This window comes from Myxine glutinosa, chromosome 3 (assembly GCF_964187855.1).
Source record: "Myxine glutinosa chromosome 3, kmMyxGlut1.1, whole genome shotgun sequence".
Taxonomy (NCBI): domain Eukaryota; kingdom Metazoa; phylum Chordata; class Myxini; order Myxiniformes; family Myxinidae; genus Myxine; species Myxine glutinosa.
The window spans coordinates 10,695,393-10,713,173 of NC_136263.1; the positions used below are offsets into that span (position 1 = coordinate 10,695,393).

A 17,781-nucleotide genomic window follows, 5' to 3' on the forward strand; every position below is an offset into this window, starting at 1 on the left:
ATAATTATTTTTAATGAAATTCTTCCACCAACCACCCCTCCCCCACATTCACCTCGAATCAACTTTTCTTTTTTTAATAGTTATTACAGTAGAATGTATAAATGAAAAGCCTGACGTGAACGGCTCGACACTTCGCAACTCCAACAAAACTTTTAACTTTCCTTGATGTTGCCCGCACCTGCTCAACTAATGTGACTGCTGTTAAAAGTTTATCAATTTGACAATGAACTGCAATGTAAGAACGCTGGTCTGGCTCTCACTTAGATCAATAGTTTTCCATCTCCGTAACAACAAAAAGCACAGTTATAATCGATATCTTCAATGTCTGCTTTAGTTCAAGCTATAATGAAAGATGAAACAAAAAAAACTTTTTATAGGTTCTGTTCTAACAAGCAGGCATATGATGTCGTATGCTATTTTCTCCTTATGAAGGAAAAGTTGGATGGAATAAATTGTAGTTTAATCTTTTATGTTGCCTCTTGCTTCTTGACATTTTATTAGGATACCACCCACCCCTCAATTTCGGCACTCCGATCCCCATTGCATTTACTATGTACTGTGTTTTCCCTTCAATTACTTCTCGCTTCTCCTTCCCTCATTTTATCTCCTCTCAACCTTTATGAGCCTCATTTCGTCAATGTTTTCTCAATTTTCTCCAAACATTTTTTTTTTTTAAACATCTAAGGCTCTGACAGGAGTCATAACTAAAATCACACACACTTGAAGATATAAGACAACATTGGACTTGATGGCAGACAAACGCAGTAGCTGAAAATTGAGGAAGTGAAGTAACTTACCGGAACACTCTGGGTACCAGCGACACCATCTTTGTGACGTCGCTTTTCTCTTTGCAGTCAGCGGAGAAAATTCCACCTCCCCATCGTATGCCACAACCCATGGGGTTTATCCATCCTCTATCCTCTCTCTAAATTCTAACTTTCAATCCTGGAGGAAGCAGAATAAGTGTGTACCACTTTTAAAATCCTTGGTATGGCTTGGACAGGGTTAAAATCTAATCACCATCCTCCCACACTCAATAAAACAAGACCCAATCACGTCTCACTGATAACTGGAGGGAATAACCAATCAGCTCTCACCTCACCAATTACCCCAGGTGGCTAGGATTATTAAATTAAACAACTCACATCCTCTTCCAGCCAAAAGAAAGCTGCATAAGGCAACCAAGAAAAGCCACACAAGGTAACTCCTTTGCTGTTTCAAACCCTAACTGGGTTCCTCTACAGCTGCAGACATTCACAAGTAGTACATACTGTAAATGAGAATCCCAAAGCGATGCATCCCCCTCAGCTGCCACAGCAATTGAATCACTCATTGGCAAATCATCAGCAATAGCGTAGACATAAACATGCATCACTGAGGTACTCAAGCATGCACCATGTACATACCACCGCGACCTTCGGCATCGGCTTCCACTCCCAGCACTCATGCCATGGCATTTTGCTGTAGGGAGTTAAAGGCCGCCAGTCAGCCCTTTTTGGTCGGATTACAAAACGAAATCTTCTGCATATGTATACTACTCTCATGTATTGTCTTTGTGCCAAGTTTGAACAAAATCGGTCCATGCATGTCGATAAATGGTTGGGACACGTTTCAGTAGCAAAATGGCTACCAGTCGGCCATCTTGGATCTGATATCAAAAATAAATGACTTGTCATCATCAAGCCATCATGCATTATCTGTTTGCAAAGTTTGAACAAGATCCGTAAATGCATGTCCAAGAGATGGTTGAGAATGTGTTCAACATCAAAAAATTTACAACTAAAATGGTCGCCAGTCGGCCATCTTTGATCGCATTGTGAAACAAAATGACGTGCATATGCATAAAATGATGTGTTGTCTTCATTCCAAGTATGAACAAAATTGGTCCATACATGTCCGAGATATGGCGGCAGACACACGCACGGATGGACAGACGGACGAGACCCAATTTCTAAACCCCCTTCGGACTAAGTCCAATGGGAGCTAATAACTCCCAAGGCCAAAACCACACATGCCCCATCACAAAACCTGGATTTACAGGATATATTATGGGATTTTATTTACTCTCACACATATGCATATCCAGAGACAGTCACCTACAAACAAGCAGCATTTTCATTCTGAAAGGGAATCATTATGGTGACATCAACCTACAGCGAGTTTGTAAAAAGTTCCAACCAGTGTGTTTCTCCTTAGAGTTTAGACATCATAAAGCTCAGCAATACGAGCGTCTTCAATGAGGGATGTTACATTCTGGTGATGTGTGGTTAGGTTTATCTCCTCGTTTTTATGCCTACGCCGATGAGGTGGATGGACGGACGGACAAAAATCGATCACGGACGGACGGACGGCCGGGCGGACAACCTGAAAACATAATGCCTCCGGCGACCTCGTCGGCCGAGTCATTATGTTTTCAGGTTGTCCGTCCGGCCGTCCGTCCGTCCGTCCGTGATAGATTTTTGTTACCATGATAACTTGAGAACGGCTAAACGGATCTTAGTCAAACTTGGTGCAGGTATGTATAATGAGGTAAAGATGAACTGATTAGATTTTGGGGTCAAAGGTCAAAGGGCAAATCTGTAATAGGTATATAACTTGAGAACGGCTGAAGTGATCTAATTCAAACTTGGTACAGGTATGTATAATATTGTAAAGTTTAAGTGATTAGATTTTGGGGTCAAAGGTTAAATGTCAAAGTCTGTGTCAAAAAGTCTGTGTCAAATGTCAAAGTTTGTTTTTTCTGTCTGTTTCGTTTCGTACTTATGACGTGTAAAAATGAGCTAATTACATTTTGGGGTTAATAGGTCAAAGGTCAGAGGTCATGTCAGGTAAAAACGTGATAACTTGGGCACAGCTGAATGGATTTAAATCAAACTTGATTGATGATGTAATAATGTGGTGTAATATGTAATAATGTGGGCGGAGGCATATCAGTCGACGTCGTGACGTCGAAGAGTGTCGTTCTGGTTCTTTCTATATTTCTCTTTATCTCCCTATCCATGTCTCCCTCTCCCTCTCTCTCTCCTTCCGCCCCTCTCTTTCTCCCTCTCTTTCCATCTAAAAATGATGTAGCCAAAGACAAAGCTTGTTCTGCTAAGGCCAAATGCTTCACCTCAATTTTTCTTTCATTTCCACTTCAAACCTGGCCATCTTTCACAATTTTTGAGCAATTAATTTGTCTTGGCGGAAATCGACATTTCTGAGGCCTGTCAACCCGAACAGGCCGCTTTGCTTACTCTGCATTTTTACAGGCCTTTGTCTGCAGACTGATCTCATGCTTTTTAGCAAGAAAGGGGTTAAATCTTAGCTTAGTAGGCCAGAGCCATGCCAAGGTACATCATATGGACTTCAGATTGGCAAGGATTCTTTCTAGTTATGAACATCAGCAAATGAAACATTTCATCATCTCAAACTTCAACTCATTAGTGCATCTTACCTTTGGCTATGACTAGTCTGACAATTTCTCATCATGGCGTTTACTCCACCTGCTGACACAACATTAGGTAAACACCCTGAACATGAAGCATTAAGTCAGGGAGACCTCATTGAACATGTCTTGATTTAATCTACATTTAACCTCTAGCACAACATCGTCACTTGCTAAACCTGCTGCCAATATCGATGAGGGCCTATACTTAGTTTGTGGTTTGCTGATTTCCTCAATACATTTGAGGGTTTTTAATCCACACAAATTGCCTTCACTCACCTCCCATGTTTTAAATAGAATACTCCACTTTGTAGAAACCCTTCACTTTTTTGTAGAAGCAGGCCGCCGAGGGGGGGTGGGGCAAGGGTGGGGGGGGGGTGACCATCCTGGGGTCTGCACCTAATGGGGGCCCGTAATTATTGTTTCAATTTTTTGTTTCATTATGGGAATATCGTTATAAATATAATTACATTGCCATGGGGAGTATTATGCTATTGCCACCCTCTCACGTAGAATACACTACTGTACTGTGGGAAGAATTTCTATAACTAGCAACGGTACCTGCCCTATGGGCGGGGCTTCAATTGGGAGGCCCAAATGAAAAGGCAAAATATCAGAAATTGAAGGCTTTTTATTTTAAACGATTTATATAAACATCAGGAAACACAGGAAACAGCAACGAAGGCTGGAAAGGGTGGAAATGCGAATGGTTCGGTGGATGTGCGGAGTATCGTTGAGAGAGAGGAAGACAAATGATGAATTGCGAAAGATGATGGGAATAGAGCCTGTGATGGATGCTGTGAAGAGGAACAGGTTGAGATGGTTTGGTCATGTGTTGAGGAAGGATGAAAGTGATTGGTTGAGAAGAGTGATGGAAATGAATGTAGAAGGAAGTAGAAGACGGGGAAGACAGAGAAAGACTTCGCTGAAGATGGTCGAAGAAGAAATGCGGGCAAGGGGGTTGACAAGGGGAGATGCAGAAAATAGGGCAAAATGGAGAAGATTGTCATGGGGACCGCAAGGCTAACCCCCGCTCTAGCAGGGAAAATGGCCTTAAAATGCCTGTTGTATATAAACATCCGTTAAATCATATCACACGCAAATCACCAAAATCTAAACACTATTTGTAGAGTTTCAATAAAATCCACATCACTGTTCATATCGGTAAATATTATTCCATCGTGTTTGGAAAAACTGGAAAATTTGAAAATTGGAAAAATTGGAAAATTGGGAAAACAATATAGCCATTTCACTCCCGGGGGTCACAGAATTACCCACCCAAAATTTCGTTGCGATCGGTTCAGCCGTTTTTGCGGTACCTGGGAACAGACAGACAGACAGACGGACGGAGATTTGCTGAATTATAGTAAGATGATGATCGCGGTATTGACATCATGACGTAAATGAACACAGGAGTGTTGGCCGAAATATAACATTCAATTGGAATTAAGTTCTTTTTAGAGATCATAGGCTGCCATTTGTAGACAGCAGGACAGACAGACAGACAGCCGTGAACCAATTGCTTAACCCCACTTTTTGCTTAACGTGCATGCGGTAATAATTACAGGCCCACCTTATTTACAGTACTCTGGGGAACATCACCGTAAGTCGGGAAACGTTTCGAGGCCGGAAGCAATGCTGGATGGGTCACTATTCCAATGAGGATACTTTGCACAAGAAGAAATTTGTGATTTGTTCAGGGTGCTGGGAGTCGCCGATAACTGACATACTCTATGCAAAAGACACCACGTGATCTGTAGCAGGAAGTCCGGGTCCTCCACGTTGACGTCTTTCCATAGATGGTGCACACAAAAGAGTCCTCATCCCTACCTGCGAAGCACCAGGTGAAGCTAATATCTGGCTCGACATTCAAACCAAGACTAGACGGCTCAGTGTCGAGTGTGTTTACCTCTCAGGCCTAGTCTATCCTGTCACCATATAAAATATATTAATCTACTGTTAGTTTAATATACACGATGATCCAAAACGATGTGAATTAAACTTTTTATTTACCTGCACTATTTATTATTACCCTCACCTGAGGAGAGGGTGTTGTATTTGAGTCCGTTTGTCTGTCTCTTTGTCTGTCTGTTTGTCTGTCTGTCTGTTTATTTGTCTGTCTGTATGTGTGTCTGTCTGTTTGTATGTCTGTTTGTCTATCTGTGTGTTTGTTTGTCTGTCTGTTTGTCTGTTTTGTCGGTATGTTTGTTTGTCTGTCTGTTTCTTTGTCTGTGTGTTTGTGTGTTTGTTTGTCTGTCTTTTTGTGTGTCTGTCTGTTTGTCTGTCTGTTTGTCTGTCTGTTAGTCTGTTTGTCTGTCTGTTTGTTTGTTGGTATGTTTGTTTGTCTGTTTGTTTGTGTGTCTGTCTGTTTGTCAGTCTGTCTGTCTGTTTGTCTGTCTGTTTGTCTGTCTGTCTGTTTGTTTGTCTGTCTATTTGTCTGTCTGTTTGTCTGTCTGTCTGTCTTTTTGTCTGTCTGTCTGTTTGTCTGTCTGTTTGTTTGTCCGCACAGAATAAATATGATTTTCTCTGCAACCCTTTGTCCGATTGACAGGAATTTTTCACCCTAGGTGCAACTCCACATGCAGAATTTTTATTGATAATTATGACGTCATCGGTCACGTGGTATGGGGGCCATCTTGGAAAAAGCCAAAAACTTTGCACCTTTATATCTGAAAGCGCTGCATAGAAAAAATGGAGACATGGCTCATTGGACATGAGCGTCGGACACGTCGGACACGACTTAGATGTTGCTTGACCGAGTGGAATGGCCGCCGTGTTCGCACAGTTTACCCGATTACACTCGAACGTTGGCCGAATCGCGCTACGCTAAATCAATGAAGGAAAGGACACAACGGCTGGGATAAATGCAACGACACAAGGGGTACAGTTCTCAAGACCTCCGGAGGAGGATATAATTGGTGATGCAGAAACGGGTAGATTACACGGTAAGAGGTAAAGCACAGAAAAGATGAGCTCATCTTTTTCTGGTCTTTATCAATGATCTCTCCGACTCTCTGGAAAATCCTCTGTATCTCTTTGCTGATGACTCCACTCTCTGCTGCTCCATTCCTCTTCCCTCAGATCGGCAGTCTGCAGCCTCCTCACTCTCTGAAGACCTGGACAAAATCACAGACTGGTCAAACATGTGGAACATGTCTTTCAATCCTGACAAATCTCACACTCTTACTATGTCTCTCCGAAAAGATCGACTGGACAACCCTCCCATCTACTTTATCAACAATCCTCTCCAAGAAGTTTTGTCGCTCAAGCTTTTGGGTCTCACCATCTGCCATGATCTTTCTTGGGAAAACCACATTTCCAAGCTGGCCTCCAAAGCCAGTCGCCGACTGGGCATCCTCCGTCGTGCGAAGTCCTTTCTAGGCACACCTGAGCTCCTCACCACATACAAGGCTTTCATCCGCAGCTCAATGGAATACTGTTCTCCCCTATGGGCTGGTGCTCCTGCCTCACACCTGGCTCAGCTTCACGCTGTTGAATCCAAAGCTTTCAGAATCATTGGAATCTCCCGCGATGAAGCTATATCTGAGGGCCTTTCACTCACTCACCGCAGGCAGGTAGGTGGTCTTTCTGTCTTCTACCGACTCCTCTCCGGTCTTGCTCCCCCAGCTCTCTCTGTGCTCTGTCCCCCAAATATTCCTACAGGTCGCACAAGATCTGCCAGCCACCCTCTGATGGTTAAACTGCCGAAATCTCGGCTCTCTGCTCACCTTCACTCTTTCATTCCTCTTTTCTCCCGCCTCTGGAACAAACTCCCACACTCACTTCAATCACACTCCTCCCTCCAGGTCTTCAAAACAGCTGTTCACCACCATCTCTTATCTTCCCCCATCCAAAACCTTGATCTTTTCTACCCCCACTAATTCACCCCAGATCCACCTTGTTTGAAATTCCAACTTCTTTCCTGGAAGTCTTGGCAGTGTCCATATGTTTTATACCTCTCCCCCCCCCCCCCCCCCCTTCCCATGCCTCCCCCCCAAAGCCCTCTCCCTCCCACAGTTCTCTCGATGTCTCCATGTCTCTCGGTCCCTGCTCTCAAATGTTGTGTTTGTGTCCTTCCCCCTCTCTCCCCATCTTGTCTACCGCTCCCGATGTTATTTGTTTTGTGTGTCTGTTTGTCTTTCTGTGTGATTAATGTTCGCTCTTTCACGAGCCTCGATCTTGTATACAAAAAAAAAAAAAAAAAAAAAAAAAAAATTGTAAAGAACTCTCCATGGGGAACAAAATATGTTAATGATGATGTCATAGATTCCTCCGTTATGATGTCATAATTCGACAAGTACAAAACTTCATCCGATCAAGATGAAATTTCTTTAGCATCATCTAGGGATAAATTGGTGGAGAAAAAAAAGATTATGACGTCATCGGTCACGTGGTTCGGTCGCCATATTTGTTTTAACACAAAAGCCTTAAAAAAAACACTTAAAACACGTCCTGGCGAGGGTCTGCAATCTCTGATGGCTCTTTCTAGTTATTGGTCTGTTTTGTTTGTTTTTGTCTCAACACAATGTAGGATTAGTTAAATATTTGGTTATTATAGCAAAAAAGGTGCTTCAATAAGGAGTGAGGAGCGATATCATTAGTAGTTGATGAAGTGCTCAATCCAATCACCGCGCCACTGGATGAGAGCTACCACACGGACACTAAAGTTGGCGATGACTCAGCTGAGAAATGGAGCTGGTGCGCATCTGATTTCCATTCTTAACTTTGAGGGACCACCATAGGCAGTAGTTGGGAGGAGGGCAGATCCAGGGAGTCATGGGATGTCTGTTGACAAATGAGTCGATCACCTGGGAAATGTCGTCTCAAAAACCCCAAAGCACCACGAGACGTACTGTTTGGTCCAATAACACAGCAAACCATGACTTCACTACAGAAACCGGTTGTTCCATACGTTTGTGCAATTGGTGTTCTGTAGTCAGGGCCCTTAGGGATATTTTGGGGCCGTTTGGTTCAAATTCTTCCAAAAGCACCAAATTTGGCCCAGATGTTGCCCATGCCATACTCTTTCGATTTTTGACGGGCGCCAAGACGGGCGCCCCCCCCCCCCCCGGGGGCCCCATATTGGCGAAATACTAAATGGCCACCACCCGGATTAGAGGAAAATCAGTTAAATAACCAAAAGGGTTGGAATCATGTATGATACCACTTTTCAGGGGTTTTCGAGGTCGAGGAATCCAATTATGATGTTATTTTGATGATTCGAGGTCAAGGTCAACCCTCAAGGTCATCTTAAAGGTCATTTTTGAGTCAAACATGTCGGTTTTTGAGTTTTTTGTCAAGATTTACGCGAGGTTCACCATTTTATGTTTCTGGGTTGGGTAATCGAACTCTGACCTTATTTTTGACAATTAGAGGAAATATTTACATGTCTATTTCCTAATTTTCAGGCATATGCAGTTCATCAGTCTCATTACAAACGTACGGATTTTGATGTTTTATGAACTGTATGCCATCACCTTGTGTTTAATTTTTGTGCGATCATGATCCGGGTTCATGTATACATGATTGTATATATGTCATAAATATGACGTCATAAGTCATGTGACCTGGCGGCCATATTGGATTTTATGAAAACCTTAAAAATGGATCCCTGCCTTCATTTTTCGATCGATTCATTTTGAACTTTGACCACTTATAGTACGCCATGTGATTGGATGCATATCCTAATTATGACGTCATAGGTCAGGTGACATGGCGGGATGGACCGGTATGGTCCCCGGATCATACCGCCCGTCAAAAATCGAAAGAGTATGGCATGGGCAACATCTGCGCCAAATTTGATGCTTTTGGAAATATTTGAACCAAAATATCCCTAAGGGCCCTGACTACTGCCCAAAATCGCATGTTTGTTTGTTCACGTGGTCGCTAAGATGGAAGAGGGCCTCATCACACAAGATGTTGTCTGGAAAATCCTGGTCTTCTTCAATCCGTTGGACAACGGCTGTGCAAAATTCCAACCTCTCCCTCTTATTTATGTTGGTCTGGTGCTGCAGTAACTGTAACTTGTACAGATATTTTGTTCAGATTGTCTTGTATAATTCTTCCAACGGTTGTGCGAGAAGTTCCCTCCAGCTGTGCAAGTTGGTCTGTCAACTCTTTCGGAGAGGCCTGCAAAGCTTGTTTTACTTGCAGCCTCTATCTTTTTGGGTGTACTCACTGAAGGTTTTTGACCACTGTGTCCTTAAATTTGATCTTTCACACTTCCAGTGGCTCTACACCTTTCAACAATGTTTGATAGTTTTGTATTGCGGAATTTCTTACATTTGCATAGACTCTAAGAAACTGCCATAACCATATGACTTTGTTGCAGAAAATATCTATAAAATGATCTATATCTATTAAATATACTCGTATATAGCCCGTCAAAAATGACGGGTTGGAACAGTCTATTTGACGGTGCAGCCGCGTGAGTGTGCCAAAGTCTGAAGCCTGGGTCTAGTGTCAGGTGTGCTTATATCTTCTTTATTTATTAGACATCCTACAGACATAAATTAACACTCGGTTTGCTCTGCGCACTTTGCACGTCATGTTCAGCGAATTTCACCTCCCTTCACCGTGTAATTATTGTGATTAAAAAAATACCGCTTCCTACACCGACCTTGGGGCTCGGTTTGCAAGCCACCGTCTACAATTCCAATGTAAGAGGCATAATTACTCTTATTTTGGGTCTTCAGAGTTCTAAGGGTATTTTGGGTCCTCTGGTTCATTTGGGTCTTTTGGGACTTTCAGGTAATTTGAGTGTTTTGGGTCCTCTGCATCTTTGGGGTCCTCAGGTCTTTTTGGTAATCTAGGTCTTTGGGGTATTTTGGGCCTTTGGGGTAATTTGGGTCTTTGGGTTCCACTGGGTCCTCAGGGTCTTTGCGGGTCTTTGGGTTTTTTTCGGTATTTGTGGTATTTTGGGTCTTCGGTGACTTTTGTCTTTTGGGTCTTTGAGGTCTTTTCGGCCATCTGGGTCTTTAATGGTCTTTGGGATATTTTGGGACCTTGAGGTATTTAAGGGTCTTCTGGGTCTTTTGGGTCTTCTGTGTATTTTGGGTCTTTAAGGGTCTTGAGGTGTTTTCAGTGTTTTGGGTCTTTGGTGTCTTTATTGGTCCATGGACTATTTTGGGTCTTCAGGTTCTTTTGGGTCCTTTGGGTATTTGGGGTACTTAAGATTCTTCTGGGTCTTTTGGGTCTTCTGAATATTTTGGGTCTTTATGGTCTTTGGTCCTCTTGCGTCTTTTGGGTGTTTAAGGGTCTTCAGGGTCTTTTGGGTCCTCTGGGTACTTTAGGTTAAGTATTTCAGGTTACAATTGTGGGTGGCGTCAAGTTAGCTGTCCAGCCAATGGGTGAAGAGAGGACATATATATATATATATATATATATATATATATATATATATATATATATATATATATATATATACATACATACAAACACTTGCTCCATTAATTGTCTACCATATAAAACACAATGTGTGTGTGTGTGTGTGTGTGTGTGTGTGTGTGTGTGTGTGTGTGTGTGTGTGTGTGTGTGTGTGTGTGTGTGTGTGTGTGTGTGTGTGTTTGTGTGTTGATCCGATATTGAATCAATATTGCAAAATGTTTGCTTGATGTCCCTTTTTTTTTTTACAGGAATAAGCCAAACATCGAATCTTATCAAAGTGGCAATTATTATTTTTATAGATAAAAGTAAATAAATATATTGCATCAATTGCAAGACATGGGCATGCCTGCATGTTTGTTCCAATATGCAGGTGTACACATGTGTATTCATGCTTTTGCACGTGTGTATTTACTCACTGAGTAAGGGGTTGCATGTATTCGGTGATATATTCGGACATTCCCTCAAGCAGATATTCTTGGCCAATGACACTAAATTCCTATTTGTTCTTTATGACATTTCTTGCCACAAAAATGGCACTTGTAACATCATGATGTAATTTGTTAATGTGTTGTATCTTAACATCTTCAGCAAAGAGCATCCACCTGAGAAGATGTCCCAAAGCACCGAGCATCCCCGATAGCATCATACATGAAAATGTATAAAGATTTAATGATGATGATTACTGGCAGAAGTCTCAAGTCAAAGATGTAAAGATTGGCGATGTCACAAAGACCTCTTTTCTAATATTTGATGCGATCACCATTTTCCCTCCACCATTTGTTTCCCTCTCAGAATCTCTTCGAGGTTTTGACAGCGGTCACCATCTGGAGCAGGACGTTACCATTCCTGTCGCCGTCCCACTTATATCCAAGACTACGGGCATGAGCTTGGTAAGATGAGACAAAACCGGAGGTGACTGTGGTGATATATCAAGGTGTGTGTGGATGTTGTAGTGGGCTAAGGAAATCTATGAACATGCTTTCACCTTTATTCAGCCACTCCCTGCCTGCTCTGCATCCATCGCAAGCGCAGCACAAACCGGGTGACCCTCGGCCTCGGAATGGCACCTAATCGACGCAATAATGCCTGTGAGGGTTGCAATGTGGCAAGCTAAAGCAAAACAGCCGAGACACCCTGCGGTGCTGCGTCAGCCTCACACCGACTAAAGTGCGAAGGGAACGCGAGGGGAATTTCTGTGTGTAAATCGAGATCCAATCTCCATCTTTTTAGCTCTAGGGTTTGACAAGTTGCCTTGAACTTTATTTGATGGCTGCTTGATTCCTTTTAGCACACAGACGTTTAACTTTGCCTCCCAAAAGATCCTGATATTTTCATCATGTCATCGTCCGCTGTAGTTGAGTTCATTCGGAGCACAGCAAAGTCACGAATAGGGAACGAGGAAGTGTCGATCATGGATCTATGCAAACATTTGGAACAGAAGGAATGTATGAAGGTTTAGTTGTGTGTAGGTTCCATGGTGTAATGGTTAGCACTCTGGACTTTGAATCCAGTGATCCGAGTTCAAATCTCGGTGGAGCCTTGTTTTTTTTGGTCCTGTTTACTCTAACCTCTTGTACATCAAATACTGTCAAACATCCAAGTTTGTGATTGCAGTTACAAATTTTGTGCCAGATATTTCATTCATCATTCCATATGGATGGAAGATGTTTTCGTCGCAAACATTTCAAATTCTTTTCTGCCGGGTTCTCGTGAGCCTACCTCTTGTTCGGTGGTCTCTTAGCCCCTGAATTTTTTCGGGTTTCTGGAAGGCTTCGTGTTCCTCAGATTTATATAAGCCCATGTATTCTGCAGAGATCTCTGTATAAGCCCCACCATTCTCATTAGATACCTGAGTCCCTGCTTTTCTCTGATCTCTCTGAGCGTCCGTGTTCGGCTCAGCTCATTGTGCCGTCTCCTTCTGCTGATTTCTCTTAGCTCCTGTTTTCTGCTACTATTTTCTCTTTGTTTTTCCTAATTATCTGCACTCCTCTCTTGCTTCTCCTCTCACACACACGTCTGTGATAACCCTGTTTTTAGCTCGTCCTCTTTTTCATCATGCCTCCACTGTCGAAGGCCCCAAAGGCATTATTACACCTATTCTTTGGCACGAGCTCTTCTGTACCTCGTATCTGGCCGCAGCTGATTTGTCTTCCCTTAAATTATAACATCATTCTCTTGTTAGAACCTCCCTCTCAATTCTGCTGTCCGTTGTACATCTTATTGTCCTTTGCTTTGCAATTACCGCTGGCCATGCCCGCCAGCTCCTTTTAAAGTGATCCGGGCACCTCCATCATCACAACTTGCTCTGCCTACTAATCTATCGCGCAGTTGCTTCTGGCACGTTCCTGCGTGTGCCTAATCATGACGAGCTTATCTCCAGTCAGAGCTGCACTTGTATACATTCGCAAGTGGTTACACAGTCCATGTTATACCATGATTGTATGACGATAGTTGTAAAATATGTTCAACAAAATGTTTACAGTCAGTAAGGAGGAAGCAATGCGAGTAGGCCGCACGAAATGCAAATTGAGAGATGAGCTTCGGAGGGATTCTCCATTCAGCAGATCGGAAGACCCTCCGCTGGATAATTGTATTCTTGGAACGTTCTCAAAGTGTTCCTTTGAGTATCCTTGTGGTTGTGTCTGTGTTTGATTGTTTTCTTCCCCTCAGGCTACAACTCTTCCATTCCCACATTTGGAAGCATTGACCCACATTTGTCCACTGTTGTAGTGAATTTTTTCCAAATATGGGTTTTACTTTTGTTATGCCGGACACGACTGCTTCGATTGCTTGTTCTGCCTGCACCATCATGCATGGCCCATTAAGCAAAAAAAACAACTAGAACGGCACTCAATAGAGAGCATACCTCCACCTGGTGAACAGTTTACGTTTTGTATCTCAGAGTAGACCAGGAATTCACAATACAGAATTAATATAATGCAGAAACATTCTTCACCAAAATTGAATCGATTCCTCCTTGTCACACACCCAACCTGTCCAACAAGTTTAGTCCAAATCCATCCGTAACTTTTTGAGATATCCTGCTCTGTATCGTTTTCGGCCCTATCTCCCAATGGTGAAGAATCACTTTAAAATTCTAGTAGTCGGATCCGAATCCGGATCTTCACCAAAATCGAATCATTTCGTCCCTGTCACATACGCTACCTCTCTGCCAAATTTCGTCCGAATCCGTATACAACCTTTTGAGATATCTTGTTCAAAAACGGACAGACAGACAAACAAACAGACAGACAGGGGTGAAAACATAACCTCCATCAACCTTTGGTGGCAGAGATAACAAAACAATCAATACAGGGAACTTTAAAAAAAATCCCAAATGCATTTCTAATGATATCCCGTAATAACTTATTGAAGATCCCACGACAATGCTTCAAATTTGTACGTGGTGGGCTCCAGAAATGCTGGGGCAATTTGCCTTTACTCGAGTGTCGATTGTCTTCAATTTCCCTTGACCTGCCTCTCACTCGCTGTTTCAACCTTTGCCTTTGTCTTCACTATTGCTCTTCATTACATGACAGCTTTTGTCTCAAGCATATGTTATCCTTGACCCCCGAGATAATTGAGGCCAGATAATCGGGTTGAGGGCTGGGTGCAACATTTATTGTATGGCGAGGATCCCCTGTGGTCTTTTTTTCTGGTTGCTGTCCATCATGAGTGGTGTCGGGCACATTCATGCAAATTACGTTGAAAACTCTCCCTGGCGAAATGTCGAGTTCTAATTTTAGAACCATGTAAAATATCAACATGTGAAACAACATGGATTTAGAACCACGTAAAAAGAACAGTTGTAAAATATCAATAAGCCCATGATATTTTACAACTGTATAATATTTGGGAACATGCCAGGCCACACACAGACATGAAGCTTTTTATTTATTTATTTGGATATTTGTTATTTATTTTATTTTATTTATTTATTTATATTTATTTATTAATTAACATTTATTCATAATTTTATTATATTTATTATATTATTATATTATTATATTATTATATTATTATATTATTATATTATTACATTATTACATGATTATATTATTATATTATTATATTATAATTTATTATATTATATATATTTTATTTAATTATTTATATTTAAATTAATATATGTGTGAATATTACATGCCCAGACCAGGAATCGAACCCAGATACCAGTGCTCTGCCATTCGAGCTATCTGGGCGACCCTGACTGAGTATGCAATTTTCCCCCACATATGCCACTCTCTTTCATTCAATGCTTCCGGGGCACTCGCTGCCAACCATAGGAGCACCAACGGCCTGAACACGAGAGGGTCGTCCTCCAATGGGGGAATAAATCCATGTCCTCTATTATAAACACTACTGGGGGCGTAGTGAAGCAATTAGATTAATGAACATGTTTAAATAATTACATTAAATATATCATTTTAAACCATGACTCAATATATCAATTTATCAATTTAAATTATATATCAATTTAATTTAATTATTTAATCAATTTATCCTGAACAGTATTTCAATTTAATTAGTTAATCATGTTCATTAATATAATTATTTATATTTATGTATTTATTTGATTTATTTGGATATACCTGTTTTTCATTTATTTATTTTCTTTATTAATTTGATTTATTTGGATATACATGTTTTTCATATTTTTATTTATTTTTATTTATTTATTAATTTGATTTATTTGGATATACCTGTTTTTCATATTTTTTATTTATTTATTTATTTATTTGATTTATTTGGATATACATGTTTTTCATATTATTATTTTTTTGATTTATTTGGATGTACATGTTTTTCAAATTTTTTATTTCTTTATTTATTTATTTGATTTATTTGGATATACATGTTTTTCATATTTTTTATTTCTTATTTATTTATTAATTTGATTTATTTGGATATACCTGTTTTTCATATTTTTAATTTCTTTATTTATTTGATTTATTTGGATATGTTTTTCATATTTTTATTTATTTTTATTTAGTTATTAATTTGATTTATTTGGATATACCTGTTTTTCATATTTTTTATTTATTTATGTATTTATTTGATTTATTTGGATATACATGTTTTTCATATTATTATTTTTTTGATTTATTTGGATGTACATGTTTTTCAAATTTTTTATTTCTTTATTTATTTATTTGATTTATTTGGATATACATGTTTTTCATATTTTTTTATTTCTTATTTATTTATTAATTTGATTTATTTGGATATACATGTTTTTCATATTTTTATTTATTTTTTATTTATTTATTTGATTTATTTGGATATACATGTTTTTCATATATATATATATTTTTAATTTATTTATTTGGATATACCTGTTTTTCATATTTTTATTTTATTATTTATTTATTTATTTATTTGGATATACATGTTTTTCATATTTTATTTTTTATTTATTTGGAATAATCACCCACTTTGCTTCCAAACCCTGAAGCTCAGTTTTATTCAGATTCAAATTGAGCAAACCTCCGGATTATTCTCTGAAAAGGCAACCATACTCGGCATACCCCTGATATTTATCAGTTCAATATTTGGCACAATATTAGGAAACAATCTCCCATTGAGGATCGTGACGATAAAAACATTCTCCCGATGGTTGTGAAAAGGGATGAGGTTGTTATGTGCCATTAAATGACAAAAGCAAAATAAACTCTAGGCCATCAAGCCTAATCTGAGCTGAGCCACCATGCCTCGGGTGGCCCGTGCTATTCCTCTCTCTCCAGTGGAAAACAGCCACATGTTACATTGATTGGGAGCACTAATTAATTCCCAATTGTCTTTTCAATTACTATCAGCCGTAGCATCACTCTAGGAAGAAAATAATTGCTAAGAGTTCACAACATGAATACTGAACATTTGAGGATTTCTCACAAAACTCAAAGAAAACAAAGAAAGGAAATGCAAAGGAGTAATAATGTGTACAACTTTTTTGTATTCGTATTTCTTGTGTCGCCTTTGCCCTGGATTAATTAATTATTTTGAGAACGCCAGACTTCTGGCGGAATTAAATCTTTTCTTCCCATTGCTTATCGGGATGGCATCATAATTCAGATCATTTCGCCTATCCTGACGTGCATCCACCGATCCTGGGTGATCCATGAATTAATTGATTTGCCTTTCCAATAACATCATTCAGTAACATCAGCTCCACGAGACGTTTGAGTGATGTACTCTTTTCGGTAAATTAATTGCCATTGATTTCCTTTACCATACTCCAGGTCCTCGGATTAATAAAGCAACACTTCAGCATGCAAACAGTTCTGCTTGAGCACCTGACCACAAACAACGGCACCGACTTGTATAATGCAGGACGTCAGGTTAATCTCAGGGTCACTTTGTGCGGGTTTCTTGTTCGGATTCACCAGGAAAGGAATACGACAAACTTCCTACGATGTTATGTATTTTTGGATTATTTTGCATTATTTCGCACTTGGTCAGGATTACAGGGAAGCCAAACTATACTTAGTGGGGCGGCTTAGCCCAAATATTCAAAAGAATTGTGCATTTTGTGAAACAAGCACCAAATTTGGCACAAATGTACATTAATATGTTGCGAACATTTTCAGATATTGGGCCACTTGAAATTCCGTAATTTTTTTTTTCAAATTTTTTCAAATTTCGTAATTTCAAATTTTTCGGGTGACACCGTCACAATTTCGGTCTTCGAGGCCGGCCGATAGGCAAAGTGTGACCGGAAGGGACGAGGTTCTCCTGACCACGTGGCCCTCGATCTGGGAAGCGAGAGGCGTTCCATTAGTGGACGCGCCCCTCACGCCCGACTTTTGGGCGGTCCCGGCAGGCCGTTTGTTTTGACGTTCCGTGACAGGCCCCGCACCCCCACCTCTGGGCCGACCGGAAGCTTGTGCTGAGTACATCATACCTGAACAACTCAGTGAGGCAGAACACAGCAGTGCACACCAGGGTGACCCCTTCAGTGCATAAACCAA

The 17,781-nt window shown here is 40.5% G+C and overlaps 1 protein-coding gene and 1 non-coding gene across 2 annotated transcripts in view; both read left to right on the forward strand.

Moving 5' to 3' along the window:
• LOC137423810 (disintegrin and metalloproteinase domain-containing protein 12) overlaps nucleotides 1–17,781 on the forward strand; it is a 974,424-nt gene that overhangs the window by 113,215 nt on the left and 843,428 nt on the right. Inside the window, exon 2 of the mRNA XM_078773544.1 lies at nucleotides 11,606–11,703. Within this exon, the coding sequence (XP_078629670.1) occupies nucleotides 11,606–11,703 (98 nt within the window). The remainder of the gene's footprint in view (nucleotides 1–11,605; nucleotides 11,704–17,781) is intronic.
• On the forward strand, nucleotides 12,282–12,353 carry TRNAQ-UUG (transfer RNA glutamine (anticodon UUG)). The gene has a single exon. It is a non-coding gene; the product is annotated as a tRNA-Gln (tRNA).